Source organism: Haemorhous mexicanus, chromosome 2 (assembly GCF_027477595.1).
Source record: "Haemorhous mexicanus isolate bHaeMex1 chromosome 2, bHaeMex1.pri, whole genome shotgun sequence".
NCBI classification, from domain to species: Eukaryota; Metazoa; Chordata; class Aves; order Passeriformes; family Fringillidae; genus Haemorhous; species Haemorhous mexicanus.
The window spans coordinates 102,627,651-102,644,877 of record NC_082342.1 but is presented as its reverse complement, the minus strand read 5'-3'; the positions used below and the strand labels follow the sequence as shown (position 1 = coordinate 102,644,877).

The 17,227-nt window shown below is 38.9% G+C and overlaps 1 protein-coding gene across 6 annotated transcripts in view; it reads left to right on the top strand.

Annotated features, from left to right (window-relative positions):
• Positions 1-17,227, top strand: part of MID1 (midline 1) — a 249,132-nt gene that overhangs the window by 206,399 nt on the left and 25,506 nt on the right. For all 6 annotated transcript variants that reach the window (XM_059839745.1, XM_059839740.1, XM_059839746.1 and 3 more), the window contains 3 exons: positions 3,219-3,326; positions 6,209-6,357; positions 9,693-9,820. In XM_059839745.1, coding sequence (XP_059695728.1) covers positions 3,219-3,326; positions 6,209-6,357; positions 9,693-9,820 — 385 coding nt within the window. The remainder of the gene's footprint in view (positions 1-3,218; positions 3,327-6,208; positions 6,358-9,692; positions 9,821-17,227) is intronic.

The window sequence follows — 17,227 nt, the reverse complement described above, 5'->3', positions numbered from 1 at the left end:
AGGCAGCTATCAGTCTCTTTTAACAAACTCCTTGGAAAGAGGGTTTGTTTTTTAATGTGGAAAAAATGTTGAATGTAAAACCTCAAATATTTTCACCAGACAGAACTCACATTCCTTGGCCAACCCAGCTGGAAATTATTGTCAAGGTTGCTGTTTGTCAAAGGACTCAAGCAGAAGGAAAAGCCTCGTTCTGTTGTTTTTGCAGCACCTGTACAGTGGAGCCCTGGTCTATGCCTGTGGCTCTTGGTCTGACACATGACTCCTCAGGAACACTCCAGTAAATAATATTTAATGGTAATCTCACAAATAGTCCCTTTAGGGCCACGGCTAATGTAGTGCACTTAAAATTAGGCATGTGCTCAATTATAAAGTTATTATTGAATCAGAGGCTTTGGGGGCTGAAAAAATGATTAAGGAGTATTTCAGCTGAAGAAAAGCCCCTAGATTAAATGTTAAGGGATGTTTTTTCATACAAAGCTCAGGTGTATAATATAATTTTGGAATATTATTTTCATTTTTAACAAGCTTGTCCAAGTTATAAAGTTGGAAATGTCTTCAAATGGTGTTTAAAAAAGAGTATACTTTTCAGATTTCAAAGAAAAAGAGAAGTCTGCACTTAGTGCATAAAAAAATCCAGAGATTTTTTTCCAAGCATTTTGTTTTTCTTAGTCTAGAGCTTTTTAGGTTAAGATCCAATTAATACATTATTATTCAAATCAACCAGAGTATTAAATGAAACAATGTTGACTTAACCTTCCTGTAACTTTATGTTTCATGACAGTTATCCCAAAAATTAATTAAGTCTTCTTGACAAAGCAAATTGGTGATGTAAGTGGTGCTAGAAGTAACACTTTGAGTGGAAGCTACTCAAAAATCCCATCAAGTGTTACCATAACGAAGTGCCAAAAGCGTTCCTGTAATTAAGTGCTGAAGTTGGCTGTGGCATGGGCCGACCTTGGTATTGACACAGGAGCTGTGCCCACATGCAGTGATGTGATCACTGCCCCGGGCTGAGCCTGTCTAGGATTCCCTGCTCTTTGGTGGAATTTCAATCCAGTAGTGAACCTAAATCAGGGCTGGGAAACCAGTGCATGGAACAGCTTGTTGAAAGCAGCTCTGCAGAGTTTCATGCCAAAGCAAGATGTGCGATGCAGCTGAGGTACTGGGACAACAAGAACAAAGGGAATAGGAGGGACGGCGCAGATTGACTAACTTTTCTAGGTTACCTGAGCTATCCGTGGAGAGACAGTGGCACTGCTAGAGGCTTTGGGTGAGCTGTTTCATGCTCTCTCTCCTCATGGACTGTGGTGAGAAGCCAGGCAGAGCAAACAGCAAATGTAAGAACCATGGGCACCTAAACCAGCATAAACCTTCTACGTCTTCACCAGCACTTGCAATCACATCTGACCCCTTCCAGAAACAAATGTATTCTCTCTTTATAATCTTGATGTCTTAGTTAATAATTAAGCCTCTAAAATGTGCAAACAAACTTTAATTTTATGAAGATTTGAGAAAGATAATCCAAAACCTTGATGAAAGCAGATCTTTATAAACAAGTCCTCTCTTTGCCTGGAGGATGCTGTGTGTTTCACATAAGAAGGTTATTTGTAAAATTGGTTCTGGTCCAATTTTAGGTACATAAGCATTTGCTTAAGCTTAATGAGCTCCATAATGTGCTTACAGGTAAATGCATGTTTAAACACATTGTTGGAAGGAAAGAAAACAATACTGATGCAGAACCATGGGGCTCATCAGACTGAAAAAACAACCGAGGCTGGCAATATAGTTACTTGTCACCTGAACAAAATCCTTGCTGTTCTTCACCAGTGACTCTTATTATCCCAGTAGAAGAGGTGATGTGGCTGTGGAGGCAATTAGCCAGGGCTGAAAGCTGCTTTACCTTCTTACCCTCTTTTAGCAAAGTGCAAATGGAAACATACCTCTGAAATAAGTTCTTTCCTTTTTATTATTCTAGAAATGATTAGAATATTTTACTTTTTTTTCTGACTCTTTACTCATATATGTAAGCTAAACATACAACTGCTGGAGGGGAAGTACTTTCTTCTGGTTGTATAGAATGTTGACTTTGCAATGAAAAAATCAGTCTGCTTCAGAAACAGAACATATTCATCTGAGAACCCAAACCTTCCTATCACAAGTTTTCTTCTTTTTTTTTTTTTAACAAAAGTCAGCACTTTCACAGAAAGCTAATATTTGTGAGGGTTTTTGCTCTAAAAATATTTCATTTCCTCATATATTTATCCTCTAGAAAACTACATGAACATTTTCCATCTAACTATTTTCTGATTTGATGCTAAGGTAAAGCAGGAATAATTAAGACAGTCAACACATGACTAGGGATTGTCACGTAGATCTTTGATAGCTTGAATCTCTAAGGAACCAATATATGGATATATATGGTTTCAGTAGTTCACTTCCCTTTCCAGTAAAAGGACTTTGGATCATGAAACGCAGCTGGAAGGAGATGGTTTCAAATCCTCCTGAAAGGAGCCCGTTGTTTACTTCACTGTGAGTTAAGCTGTGGTGCTCATTTCTGTAGAGTGATGCAGATTCCAAAAGTTTCCAGGATTTCAAGGAGACACTAAATAAATCCATGTTATTTAATTCTTCTGAATATTAGTAATGATGTATAACTTATGTCTGGGTCAAGAAGACCGAGCTACAAATGGTTAGAGGATGAGAAAGCACTCATGGGAGTCATCATATGTGTTGGGACTTTTTTCCTGCTGACATTCTTTATCATCAGATGCTGGCACCAGCAGCAGTGAGAGGGGATAGACTCTCTGACCCAGTATTTGTGCCCTTGAGCATGCTGGTGTTCACTGCAGCTTCGTATGGCTGCAAACCGTGATGTGTGAAACACCTCCTGAAGAGACCCTGCTTCTCACTGGTGTGTGTTAGAGCTGACACCACCCAACACTCACCAAACCAGACTTTTCTCACTTGAGCTAGAAACACCTGATTGTTTATTTGCAGGTCCTGCCTCCTGCAAACAATGCATTGCAGTACTCATGCAGTACTCAATTCAGTACTTCGCAAAATCCAAAAGAAGGGACTGAAAATAACACAGATTTTACACAGAAAGGAGAAAAAAAATGCCAAACCCAATATTTTAGAAAATGCAGTTTTTAAATTTGGAGATGGAAAAGGAAAATGTCAAAAAAAAGTTTTGCTTATCATAAGGTTTTGCTTCATAGGTAAATGCATCCCGGCAAGAAACCAAGCTGATGGAAGAATGTGACCAGCTCATTGAAATAATCCAGCAAAGACGGCAAATAATTGGAACCAAAATCAAAGAAGGAAAGGTAAAAGCTTTTCTTCTTTAGATCACAAGTAGGTCAACACTGTTTCCTTTTGGTTGCAGCCTTTTTGACTGCAGATATTATTGACAGAAATTCGTAAAAGTCCTTATGTAGTTCTTGTCTACTGACTGATACTTTCATGTAAAGAAGAATGAAATCCCTGAAGACTAGTGGTCTAGACCTCAACTGTTTATTTGGTATTTCTCTTACTACAGGTGATTATGGATTTTAAGGATAAAAGCAGAAATTTTGTCATGGTCGGTAAATGACTAACTATGTCCACCTAATGTTTCCTTCACTTTGTGATGTGCCTGACAGTATTTCCCCCAAACTTTTAACTTTCGCAAAATGTCACAGCATATAGAATCATGTCTCACAATTATCTTCTTTTTTTTTTCTAAGTACTTTAAATTTGATTCAAATACTATCACGTTAATATTTTGTTCCAGTCATTGTCATTCACAAGGATATGAAGTCTTAACTTATTTACAAAAAAAGATATTCAAAAGCATGAAAGAAATTAAATTAGGTGTGCATTTCTAATTCCCAAAGTGCCATGATTATTAGTGGCAAACACATTGAGCAGGAAAAATCTCTGAAACCTAAGTTTCAATGTATTTTTCTAGCTAATTGTTAACTCAGAAATGCACTATAGTTTAATTAATGTTTTTATTTTCTAGGTACAAGGTGTTTACTGTTTAACTCCTAAAGTAACTAAGTCAGATATTCATTCTTCTTGTGTGGGAAAAGCTCAGGAAAGGAATAAAACCAAGAGCAGGATAAATGGTTCATGTGGATGTCAAGATACTCCAATTAACTTGAAATGAAAACTCTGTAGGCAAGGGCTAACTTAAACACATTTGAAACCACAGAGCCTGTACACTGTGTGAAAAAACCTGAATTTCCTTGTGCTGTTAACAAAATATAATTCCCTTCAAATGAAATAGATGGCCTTTATTTCTTCATTTTTGTTTCAACTCCTTTCCTCTATGCAGAGAGACCAGGTGTGCTATCAATGAAGTAGAAAATCTACCATTCATCTGGATTTGTGCAATATACACATTGCTTTTAAAAACTCTGTTGCTTGCAAAAATTATTCTAATTTCCATTAGCATGGAAGATTCGCAATACAATTGGCACCAAATTTATTCGAATAGAGCAGTTATCAGAATCTGTCCCCATTCTTTGTTCTATTTTGTTGAGCTGAATGTTATATCAGTGGAGGTCCAGGCAAGGTCTGGAATGCTTTGACTCAAATGTGATATATGTTGAAACATTTTAAGGTCTCAAGAGACCCATGTGAAAAGCCACAGGAAGTTCTGCCCAATGTATCTTCCTTTAAGAGGGACTATGGCTAAGAGTCTTTCTGGAAGGTAGAGCAGGACAAATTTCTCTATAGGACTGTAGGTGTGGCTACAGAGCTGGAAACACATACTAAGTTCTAGCTGTGCCTGCAGGACTGCAGCTTCAGTTATACACAAGTCTGAGCACCCTGTGCAGCTCCACACTTAATCTCACCTATCACCCAAACCCTATAAAATCCCACAGAACATGTAACAGGCAAGAAGCAAATATCAACTAGGTAAAAAAATCCTAGAGCAGATGTCATTCCTACCATTGCAGAAATGGGAGGGGACTGAGTGAGATGACACTCTTCCTTTTTCTCAATTTATCATCTTCCTCTTCTTGAAGAAAAAAGAAAGAATCAATCAAGCATTAGCTCATCCTAGAAGCTGATCAAATCATTAGCATTACCAAAATCTGGGTGTTCCCAGCATTTTCTCCTCTATGCTGTTTCTGTCTTTAAAGACATACAAATATCACATGACACAAATTATTTGGCCAGTATCTTTTTCTGGAGAGTTTTTAAAATGTTTATATTCCTACTTGTTTCTGTTGTTAGACAGCTGCACTAAGATACCCTCATCACTGCTTAGGATGCAAATATATCTAAAAGTCAAATCAGCAACTTCATAGCCTGTGCCCTAATTCCTGAGATTAGGAATATTATCTTGATTATAAATTTGGACATTTCTGCCAACCCACTTGGTTGTTAGTTACCTCATTTTGCATGTAACTGGGTCTTAGTGTGCCTTTCTAAACTCCAGAGTTATTTAATTTCCTTCCTTTTTCTTACTCCTGTTCAAACTATGATCCTGATATGATAACAAAGGGAAGGACTCCCAGAGCTTTCAGGAACTATTGTAGTTCCTGAAAGTTTTGTTAGCCAACATTGTCTTTAAATGGAGGACTGTACCCTTCCCTAACCTTTTTGCTAATGATTACAGACACATCTACTGTGTTTATCTCCAGCACATATGTTTGCAGTAATAATAATCAGCTCTCCAGCACTACTGTGCTTTTGTCCAGTTAAAAATATCCAACAAGAAAACACCCTGTTTTACTTAAAGCACATAATGAGGTCAGGCATGTATTGTTAACAGAACTGAACAGTCTTTTTCTGTTAACTTTTATTTTCAGTTTTCTTTTTTTTATGCAACTCAATTAATATAAAAAAATCTAGTTAATCTATAGGCAGCCTTTAACACAGATCTCATAATTTCTGGGAAATGGTTATCTAAGCAGACCTTAGTTATCATGTAAGCAGAAATTACCAGGAAATGACGTTCCTTCTGCTGGAAAATAGGCCAGCTGTGCTTGTTTTGGCTCTCCCCTGTTGTTTTCCATGTGGAAAATATTCAGGCAGAAAGACTGTGCCTGTCCCTTATTAAAATGTTACATGGCTAGATGGGGTTCACCACAAAGCTTGTCACCAAAGCCATTCATCTTAACTCCTCCTTTGCCCAGCTTTACCTCTGAATTGCAAGCCCAACCATGATTTGTGACCTTAGAGACATGACTGCTTTCCTGTGCTTCCACTCGAGGTGGTGAGGCTGAGAAAACTGGCTCAGCAGATTGCGAACTGCAAGCAGTGCATTGAGCGCTCGACGTCCCTCATCTCTCAGGCTGAGCAGTCACTGAAGGAGAACGACCACGCTCGCTTCCTGCAAACTGCCAAAAATATCACTGAAAGGTAAGGGAGATGCTCCTCTCAATAAAAAGAAAAACCTCACTCTAAGGCAGATGGGTTGCCATAGCTGCTGTGTTGTCTTGTTACATCAGAGATGTGGTCAAAGACGGGGGGGTCATTGACATATTACCCCAAAATGTAACTTTGTGCTATACCAGATTGGGAAGAACCTTACTGTAGTGCTAAATCTAAACACCCCTTTGAGAAGGGCAGCAGTCAAAAAAGGGGGCAAATTAAGAGTTACAACAATAACAACAACAAATGCACAAGTGAAAGAGTTAGCATGGTTGCCAAGCAGATGTCTGATGTTAAACACACTTAAAAAATGGGTTTTATAGCTGAAATTCCTGCTTCATGAAAAATTCTGAGATTGGGAAAGAAATCAGGCAGTCAGTGCATTCATTGGAAGAAACTGAATGATCTTAATAGGAATGATCTTAATGGATTCATATTCTTTATAAAATAGAAAGCAAAAGATAATTAAATTTGTGACTTTGTGAACCTCCACCATGCATCTTGAAGAGATGGAGATTCAATAGTCCAGGAGGTTTGGAAGTTACATCACTTGTTGTGTTGGGCTCCTGGGTGCAGGGAATCTCTATTCCTTTCAGGATCCTGGCTCCTCTTCAGCATGCCAGATGTATCAAGGATCCCAAATACAGGGACCATGCTATCAGAAAATTTGGTCTGGTTTTCAGTGCAATGATGTGAATGCTGAAACATACCCATTGAGTTTCAGCAGGATTTTCTGAAGAAAAAATATTCTGCTGGAATATCAGCTGTTTGGCAATCAGAAAAATTTTTTAAAAATTTTAAAAGTTTAAAGGAAGAAGAATATAGACAAAAAAAGAAAGACATCAAAAGTATGCTCTTTTAAATTTTTTTAAAATAGCTTTTTTTTAATAGATATTCTTTTCTTTCTGGGTTCACATTATATCTTCACATTTTCCAGACAATTTCCCCAAATTCAAAACATGAAATTCCCTGCTCCTATTACACATTTTTTAAAGTCTTTCCCTTACTCTGGTGTGCTGCATCAATCTTCATCAAAGCTAATTACCAATTTATAAATAAGCCAGCAATACTGGGTTGCCCATTACAGATTCAGAGAACAGAGAATCAGTTGAAAAACACAAAGCCAGGCAAGGCAGTGGGTTATATGCTGTCTCTCAGACTGTGGTTTATATTCGGTCACCAAGCAACATTGTGGCATCCCAGTTGAAGCCAGTAGTAAAAATAAAACGAGTATCAAAGGCTGAAGGTGGGCCCTGCCTTTTTTTCAGTGTTCAGCAGAAGCAGCAGTAGGGCAGAAACTTGTGGAGACACAGGGCTTTCTAACTGACTACCACAGAATATTCAGAGAAGCTCTGTTTTGAACTTGTAATCATGAACAATTGCATCATAAATACAATAATTTCACAGGAGAGACACTGGGAGAGCAGAAATGAGACAAGCTGACATATGTGCCCGCTCAAACAATTCTTGGCTATCACAGATTGCTGTCTGCAATGAGATGGCTGGGAACACCCTGAAAATCAGAGAATCATTCCAAGCAGTGAATAAAACCAAGGGTAAAAAAGATACCAAGTGCTTGCAGACAAATTGCAAATGGAAAAAGAAGCTAAATAGAATTATAAATTATTCCTCACAAGTAACTCTCTTAGTTCTCCTGTGGTGAGCAACATTTTGTTTGCTTTTAGACAGCTCATGTAACAGCCTCACCAGGGCTCTGAGCTCCAGCAGCTAAAGAAGTCTCCTGAAATCATGCTCATTGCATTTCTTTATCCACACATTTCAAAGTAATTGCAGTAAAATATTTTCTGTTGTAAGCACAACAGGTAACTGCACAAGCAAACTCATTACATTCACTCTGATGATTAAGTTGTGCATTATTTGCAGTGGATGAAATACATTTATCCTAGAAAAACCCTTTCCAATCAAGTACAGTGTCAGTGTTTACAGTGTCAACAGTAGGCAGTATTACAGGACAAAATTCAATCCTCTGAACCTAATATGGAGGCATGGTGTCTGAAATTTTGAATTGTTGATCTCACCAAAAACTGATTGTAACACATGTAAATGCAGAGCACCTTTTGCATATCCCCTAAAACAGTCCAAAAAGGCCTGCTGATATAAAACAAATTAAAAAAAAATCTGTCATAAGATCTGCTTTAAACTGAGTTCTACATTCACAGCTGCAACAGAAACTGTATAACAAGAATATTTACCAGGAAACCTCCTCAGCTCAGCTTTTGAAAACTATGTTGAAGACAATGAGATGTACAGCTCTGGTTTTGACTTTCCTTACTGTCTTTTCCTAAAATGCTACACAAAAAATATGTGAAAAAATAGTCCTCAGTAAACATTGGAGTCATTTCAGTCCAGTCTAAAGAAAAAGAATAATATGGGAAAATTTTAAATTGAAGCAATCAAATATTCAGATCAGACATGTCATAAATGACAGACATAGATTGCATGCATAGTTGTCTTTTTACCTCCAAACTGAAACATTTGCCCAATTTCTGTTGTATAACATAAGGTTTAGTGATCTCTCTCCTTAAACCAGTCAAACTTTTTGTAAACACATCCAGTATCCACCTCTCCAGAAATATCCATTTGGTGAAACCAGGCTGAATGGACTGGAAAATGCATTTTTCTTGTGAAAGTTATTCTCTTTATATTAGTACATCTGGACAGAGAAAATGTAAATGTAGCTCCTGAAATGAGGCAGGTGAGGAGACTTTTCCATTTTGGAGGAAATATAAGTATGCACACATGCTTTGTAGGGAAAAGCCTTTTAAAATAAACCATGCTGACATCTATTTGTTTTATCTCCCTCCTGTGCCTTTTGAAGTTAGCAGCAGTGTGCTGTGGTGAGCAGCTGAGGAGCTGCAGGGACTGCACCAAGCCCTTGGGACAGCAGTGCCAAGGCATGCCTGGAGCAAGAAACTGCTTGGGAAAACAAGGGCTGGGAGAGAGGCAGCATCTGTCAGGATTGCTTAAACACAACTAATTATAGAGCTCCTCCTTCTTTGGTTCCATAAGTGATTAAAAATAATTCAAGGGACACTGTTACTTGGCCAATATTTTGTTAAAATCTCATCTGGTACTGCATGATAGGCCTAAGTTCAGTAAAAAAAAAAAAAATGATTGGAGATCTTGCTGTCAAAAATAAAAGTGGCAGGAGAAGTTCCTAACTTAAACCATATAATTAAAATATGTAAATAAGCTTTTATCAAGCTTTTTGAGAAGCTATAACAACCATATTGATCAAGTCCACCTTGATATAAAAGTCATTGTGTTCTGAGTGCTAAAAGACATTTTTCTTTTCATTACAGGGTTTCCATGGCAACTGCATCCTCCCAGGTTCTAATTCCTGAAATTAATCTCAATGATACTTTTGATACTTTCGCACTTGATTTTACCAGGGAGAAGAAATTGTTGGAATGTCTTGATTACCTTACAGGTACTTTTTTTTTTTTTTCTTGAGGTGCTACTATTATATATTCCTCATAAAATTGTAGTGATAGGATTTTCTTCAGTTCTCCCTGTGGTTAACTTTGGCTGGTTGCCAGGTGCTCATCAAGCCATTCTCACTCCATCTCCTCAGTAAGGGGAGAAAATAAGATGAAAAGCTCATGGGTTGAGATAAGGACAAGGAGATCACTCAAGAATTACTGCTACAGGCAAAACAAACTCAGCTAGGGGAAGATAAATGTAATTTATTGCAAATTAATTGTAAAACTAGGACACTGAGAAATAAAAATAAATCTAACAAAAAACTTTTCCCCACTCCATCCTTCTTGGGCTCAACTTCACTCCCAGCTCTTCTACCTGCTCCCCACCGAGTGGTACGTGGGGATGAAGAATAGAGGCTGTGGTCAGTTCATCACACATCATCTCTGCCACTCCTTCTTCCTGGTGCCCTTCCCCTGTTCTGGCATGGGCTTTCTCCCACAGAATACAGCTATTCATGAACTTCTCCAACATGGGCCCTTCCAACAGGGTGCCATTCTCCAGCAACTGCTCCAGAGCGGGTCCTTTCTGCCAGATGAGTCCCTCAGGAGGGGACTGCTGCAGTGTGAGTCCTCCATGGGCCACAATTCCTGTAAGAAACCTTCATCCTGTGTGGTACTCTCTCTGCAGGCTGCAGCTTCCTCTAGCCTGCTCCAGTGTGGGTCCTCCATGGCTGCTGGTGGACATCTCCTCCACTGTAGTCTTGTGTGGGCTACAGGGAAACAGCCTGCATCACCACAGCCTTCACCACGGGCTGCAGAGGAATTTCTGCTCCAGCACCTGGGGCACCTCTTCTCCCTCCTTCTTCACCAATCTTGCCATCTGCAGGGCTGTTTCTATCACATTTTCTCACTCTCTCTGCCCCCACTGCTGCACAACCTTTCTTCCCCTTTCTTTAAAGTGCTACCACAGAGGCTCTGTCAGCACAAGTGATGGGCTCAGCTTTGGACAGTGGCAGGTGTATCTTAGAACTGACTGTGTCTGATACTGAGTCAGCTCCTGATCTTTCCTGACAGAGATAATCCTTACAGCCCAGCCACTTCCAAAACATTGATACATAAACCAAATACACTCTCCCTCTTATCCTGAATATATTACCTCCAACAGCCCCAGAACACCCCAGGGGGCATTGGGTGCTTCAAACAACTGGAATGCATTTCCCACCTCATCTCCTTGCATTCTTTACCACCAGAGTGTGAGGAAGTAGGTTTAAGAAATGATTAAAAGCCACTGAAGCAGAGTGCAGTGAAAGAACAGCTGGAGCTCAGCCTGGAGCAGCCAAAGGAGGGAAGGCAGAGACCAAACCCTATTTCCCAGGAGATGGATGCTCCAGGTGTTATCCTCTCCCTTGGGGCTGCCTCCTTGCTGCAGCAGATTGCTGCCTGGCAGAGTTCCCACGAGCAATCAGAAGCTGCTCAAGCAATCAACATCACAGGCTCAGCAGTGGAAGATGTTTTCTCATGGGCTGTGAATTTCCCCCATCACAGAACTGGAGGATCTGGCTGTGTCTGGAGCTAGAGAGTGTGTGCTGTGCTCTGAGCTGTGGGGTGGGATCTCCCCACAGCAGAGCCCCACCTCGCCTTCGGCCTGAGGAAGCCCACAGGATTAGACCCTTACTGAAAGCCTGAGTAATGTGTAGTCTCAGAGTGTACAATGACTCACAAAGAGAAACAAATTACTGTAATTTAGGGTGTTTTGATTTCAATGCCAGAATTAGAACAATTCATTCCAGCTCAATTGAAAACAGAAGAGATGTGGTAGGTTTTTATTTTGCAGCGTCTTTAAGCATCTGCTGTTAGCAGCAAGAATTTGTAATGAAAGGCACAAAGCACTGCTAGAAAAGCATTGGAAATCACTTCCTGGGTCCATTCACTAGTCCCAGTTTTCAGAGGATATACTTGTGTTAGTTCAAGAGAATGTGGGGGTGCAGCCTCCTCATTGCCAGCCACTATCTTTTCCAAGCAGAGGACTGGCTTCTGGCTTTTCTTCAGAGGAAAAGTTGAGAAAGTTAGGGTTGTTCAGCCTGCAGATGAGAGGGATCCAAGGAGACCTCATTGTGGTCTTTCAGCACTTAAAACATTTTAGTAGTGTCTGTTGAGAAAGGACATGGGGTAATGGATCTAAACCAAATGAGGGTAAGTTCATACTACATATAAGGAAAAAATCTTTAAAATGAAGGTGGTGAGACATTGGAGCAGAGAGGCTGTATAGGTTCCATCCCTGGAAACATTCAAGGTCAAGTTGGACAGAACTCTGAGCAACCTGTCCCTGTTCACTGTCTGGAGATTGAGCCAGATGACCTTGGAAGGTTCCTCCCAATCCAAAGTATTCTCTGATTCTGTGATTCTATAAATAGCAAATAGATTAATACTAGGAAGCACAAGACTGGGTGGATGCACAGGGCAGCAGCACTCTTGCCTGACGGGGCTGTGGGATTCTTTCCACATCTAAAAGAGAAATTAAATCTGAAAGAAATTTCTTTGTCACTGTGTGACAGATGAATACAATCAGTGTCTAACACACATTCAAGTAAATAATCCACAACAATAATGTGATAAGAGCAATTTCAGCTTCTTATACAGTACCAGTGAAATGTTATGTTGTCTGCCTCTCTCTAAACCTGCAGGAATTTTGCCATCATGTTGAGCCTTCACCCCAAATTCATAAAAATCTAAGGAAATTAATGATTATAACAAAAAAACCTGACCCATTCACCCTAATCTAGCAATTGACCTCTAAAATAATCGGTCTCATCTTCCTTTATGATCAAAGAAGAGAAATAACCATCTCATTTTGAGGAACATGCATTGAGGTACTTGACTTCATTCTGGAGTTGCCTACTTCTGCCACTTGTCTCCAGACAGAGGATAGATGCACTTGTTCAAATGCAGATAGCTGTGGTTTAGATCTGTGAAGTTATATGAGGTTGATTCTGTCTAGCAGTCTGTTCCTGCATCCCTCAGGTCTTCTCCCCTTTGTACATCATATGTCAATATTATCAACTTTTTGCTATGCACTGCAGAAAACGAAGGTTATTTCTGTACCAAAATGAAGGGTTGTCTTGCTACAAAGATATTTTCTGTGATCCATCATGATGACTGTGTCATTTACACAAGTCCTTCTCTGACTTTTTCCTAACTCATCCACAGTCTTAAAAAATTGCTCACAATGCAGTCTAAGGAAACTTGCATACATATCAAGCATTTTAGCGTTCTTTTTTCCTAACAAACCATTTTTATCCTTGATGCCCAGTGAAAAACAGTTCTAACTTGCTTTTCTTCACATTAATAAATAGCATATGGCTGCAGTGGCAAAATGCAAAGCACATGTCCAAATTATCTGAGCAGAAAATGCAACCTATGCAGACAGTTAAAATACATTTATGTAAATATATGTAAATAAGTATACATGAGGTATAGGTATACATATATATACACACATATATATAATTCCAAGAGTAAAATGCATTTGATTATTCTCTACTGTTGTCCAGAAACTCCAGAGAAAGCTTTATATTACTCCTTTCAGATTGGTGCATGGAATTTTCCTAGATCATAAACTGAACTCTTTGTGACAGAGTGAATTAGGTTTTACTTTTATCACGTTTCACAGTTAAGTAAAACGAAGACCATTTGTACATCCTAGCCATAGATCTATGCTGTGAATTAAGTGAAGAAGCCTACCTTATGACTGTCATCTGCACTTCTTCTGAACAAAATGTCAAAACCTAAATTCCAGCTTCATTATCTCTGCTGTCAGTTGCTTTTGAAACAATTGACCTTGGCTGTCTCCTGGAGATTTTTTTTTCTCCTTTGGTTCTTCCCAGTATAATATTTGTCAGATCTTCTTCAATCTCCATATCTCCAACCTTATCTTTCTTTCTTCCTATGCTATTTCTTTACTGAAGAAATAAATTTAACTAGGTTGTGCTTATCATTTCCGTAGATGTCTGCCCAAAGCTTCTGCTATCCAAATAAGATCTCTGGTATCTTTTTGAAAGTTGCCAGCCAGACATTGAGATATCAAGCTCAGTATATTAAAACAATACTTTTAATCTTCATCTGACTGCTCAAGTATCTCTATATATAGCCTTGATGTCTTTTGAAAGCATTCTTATCTTAACAGTTGCTCAAGCTCTTCATCTGGAAACCATCTTTCTCTAGACATGTATCTAGCTAGACCCAGGCAATACGTATGACTTGCAAACTCTCTGCACAATATTACTGTCATAAGGACTTTTTTTGTCCATTGTGAATCAAAAATGCTTGGTTTGTGTCCTAATACTTTGAAATCAATTGCAGGAGCATCCATTCATTGACCTTGCAATTTGCCCTACTTCAGAAATCCTATCTGAAACAATGATAAGTTTTTTTCATCCATCACTTCACCTACAACTGCAAAAAGAAATATGTATTGCATAGCATATGCCAGCAATTTTTTCACACAGAAACAACTTTGTTCTGGAAACTGTTGACAACCTGTCTTACTGCTTAACCCTTTCAGCACTGAAAGATCAAAGACCAATTCCAGACAACGCTCATGTAATCTCTTCTCGTTCTGTTGGCTTTGATCAGTCCTGGTCTGCCCAAAGACTAGGTTGAGATGGTTTGTGTGTATGACCAACTCACACATGACAAGTTAATAATACATAAAATTTCTATCCACATCTGATGTAACTGTGCTTTCCAGTTCCTCCATGCTGATTCAGCCCTGTGTCATGATACAAGATGGAATCAGTGATGAATATCTAAAAGAGAGGTTCAGAGCAGCTCTGCGACTCCCTCACAGTCATACCAGCAATATGGATATTTCTAGCACCATTAATTCAAGCAGATTACTTAGGTCTTCTTTTAGGTCTTGATTCTCAGTATCAAAACCCATAAGGAATCTTTACAAAGTCAGTCACTGCATGACAGCAGGGAGAGAGAAACTGAGCAAACAAAATTAATTTGAGATTGTTTTAGTCAATCTCTGTGACCTTATGCTGAGAAGATTTAGATAGTATCTCAATAGACATCCAGGAGGCACTGCATTAATGCTGGAATTCACCAGGGAGAAGTGGCAATGTCCCTAAAGTGCCCCTCAGGTGTGCAGACCTTGTGAGCCATCGATTCTGCTTCAGAGCAAAAGCCATGCAGATGACATGGAAAGGAAGATGCCTTAAGCTAAAAGGGTTGAAAGGGAGTAGTTATGCTCATGAGATCAGTTACTCCTGAGAGCAAATTTAGAAACTCCATTTCTAACATTGGTGCCTTTCAGGCCTTTTAGGTGTGGTTACTGACTTTTTAAGTGTATTTACTCAGTTTTGAGCTAAAATGAAGTAAAACAGCCTTCAGCAATGATTCTTCTGTCTTGTGAGAGAGTGTTGATTCACAAAACTGGTGAATGAAAGTCTGAGTGTCTGAAGCAGTTACCACTCCCAGACGTGTGCTCTGATCCTCTATGGAGAAGTGCCTTGTGTCTTCCACTGCTGTGCTGGAAGCATGCTGGACTTCCCCTCTGGAGCAGTGGTGAAGCACACCCAAGCCAGGAAGAAGAACCTGCTGGTGCAGCCTTGAGATCACTGGAATCTTTGAGGAGGTTCCCATGGCACAGAGCCCTGCACCAGTACTGGTGAATTCAATAACTCACCAAATCACACACTACCAAATGCAGTACTGAATGAAGCTAACTGGTTGAGGTCAGTCTCTTTAATTGCATTACAAATTTACACTCTCAAAAGGAGTATGTGCTGTGGAATGATGAATTTGGCCTTCGGACAGGTACATTATTTTGTCATAATAAAACATCTGAATGTAGAGTTGCCTGCCTTTCTTTAGGTGAAGCAGGTGGATTTGTTTTATTCTGAGTGGATGATGACATGAATGTTGCCAAAGAGCTGAATTCATGCAGTATAGTCTCAGGTGAGTGTGGGTTAATCACAAGAGCCAGGGAAAATATGTCTTAGGTAAAATTTCTTTCAGACATTTTCATTACATGAAGGCCTGTAGATTTTCAGCTATAAGGCCAGTTGTGCCTATGAAGAGCAAAATTAGGATGCCATTTTCAAAGAAGTTGAAGATGCTTAGGTGTTATTGAAATGCAGTTTGCAATTAATTAAGCCTGTTATTGAAATGCAGTTTGCAATTAATTAAGCCTTCAGTATATTTTGATTTCTTTAAATTAAAATTTCTTTTCTCTGTTGAAATAATAACAAATACATTTCTTGAGTAAAATGCTTTGCTGTTAGGTGCAGGAGATGACAGAAGAAAACTTTAGTTGAACACCATCAGACAAATAATGATCTACTTGTATATTTGTTATTAACACTTGTTCCAGTTTTTGTTTGGCCATTGAAGGACAGGCAAAATATTGAAATGAAGCCCCAGCTAGAAATAAAAACCAAAAATTAAAACCCCCAGTGATTGTTCTACAGGATACATTTTTGGAAAATAGCTGATATTAGCATTAATCTTTTCAGAAAACTGTGAACCATTTTTTCCCCCACATTTTGATTATATTCTTCTCACAGATAGCTCTTCTTACATGAGTTTATCTGTATTTCTTTTCATTAGTGCCCTTCTGTCCCAAGGGTTTCTCTGACAAGTTAAAAAAAAAAGCATTGGTAGGCTTCTGTGATTCAATCATGATCATAAAAAAATCAATCCATGGTCATATCATGAAACACACTTGAACTTTTCCTTAAGCCCCTTGGTTAAAAGAGGGAACCTGTCTGCACTCTAATCCTTGGGAACATACATCAGTAAGCCAGAGACATGATCTATAAAAATTCTTGATGGAAAAAAATAGATGTTTCATAAAAACAAGATCTTGCAAAAGTAAAGGTGGAATTCCTTCAGAGGGACTATTTTTGAGGCTATTATTTGTGGCTTTCAGAGGTTAAAGAGCTGACAGAGAAAGAAACTCAAAACCAAACCGCAAACATTCATAGTTGCCTTCCTTTTCCTTTAATTCAGACATAATTTGGTTGTTTCAGCTTGAGTGCTCCCCTTCTTCTCTCTGTGACAGCTGGGAGAAACACCATTAAAGCAAAAGGATTTGTTACTCTTTTCATGATGTGGCTTGTAGGGAAGATGATTTGCAATGAAGTTCCCACTGAGACAAGCATGCAGGAACATCCCTCAGGAAGAGAGACACATTTCTTTGTTACTTAGGTGTTTGGCTTTTAAAGATTGCAAACAGGAAAATTAGACCCCAGTAATTTGCTTCAAGTTTCACTTTAAATAGGTCATTAGAACAAACTCATGTGTTAATATGGGAAAAGACTGTATATTTTGCTACACGAAGATTTTGCCTGTTGATTATAAAAAAAGAGACAGAGGGCTTCTGGGTGACTATTTGCTTGTAATATTCATAC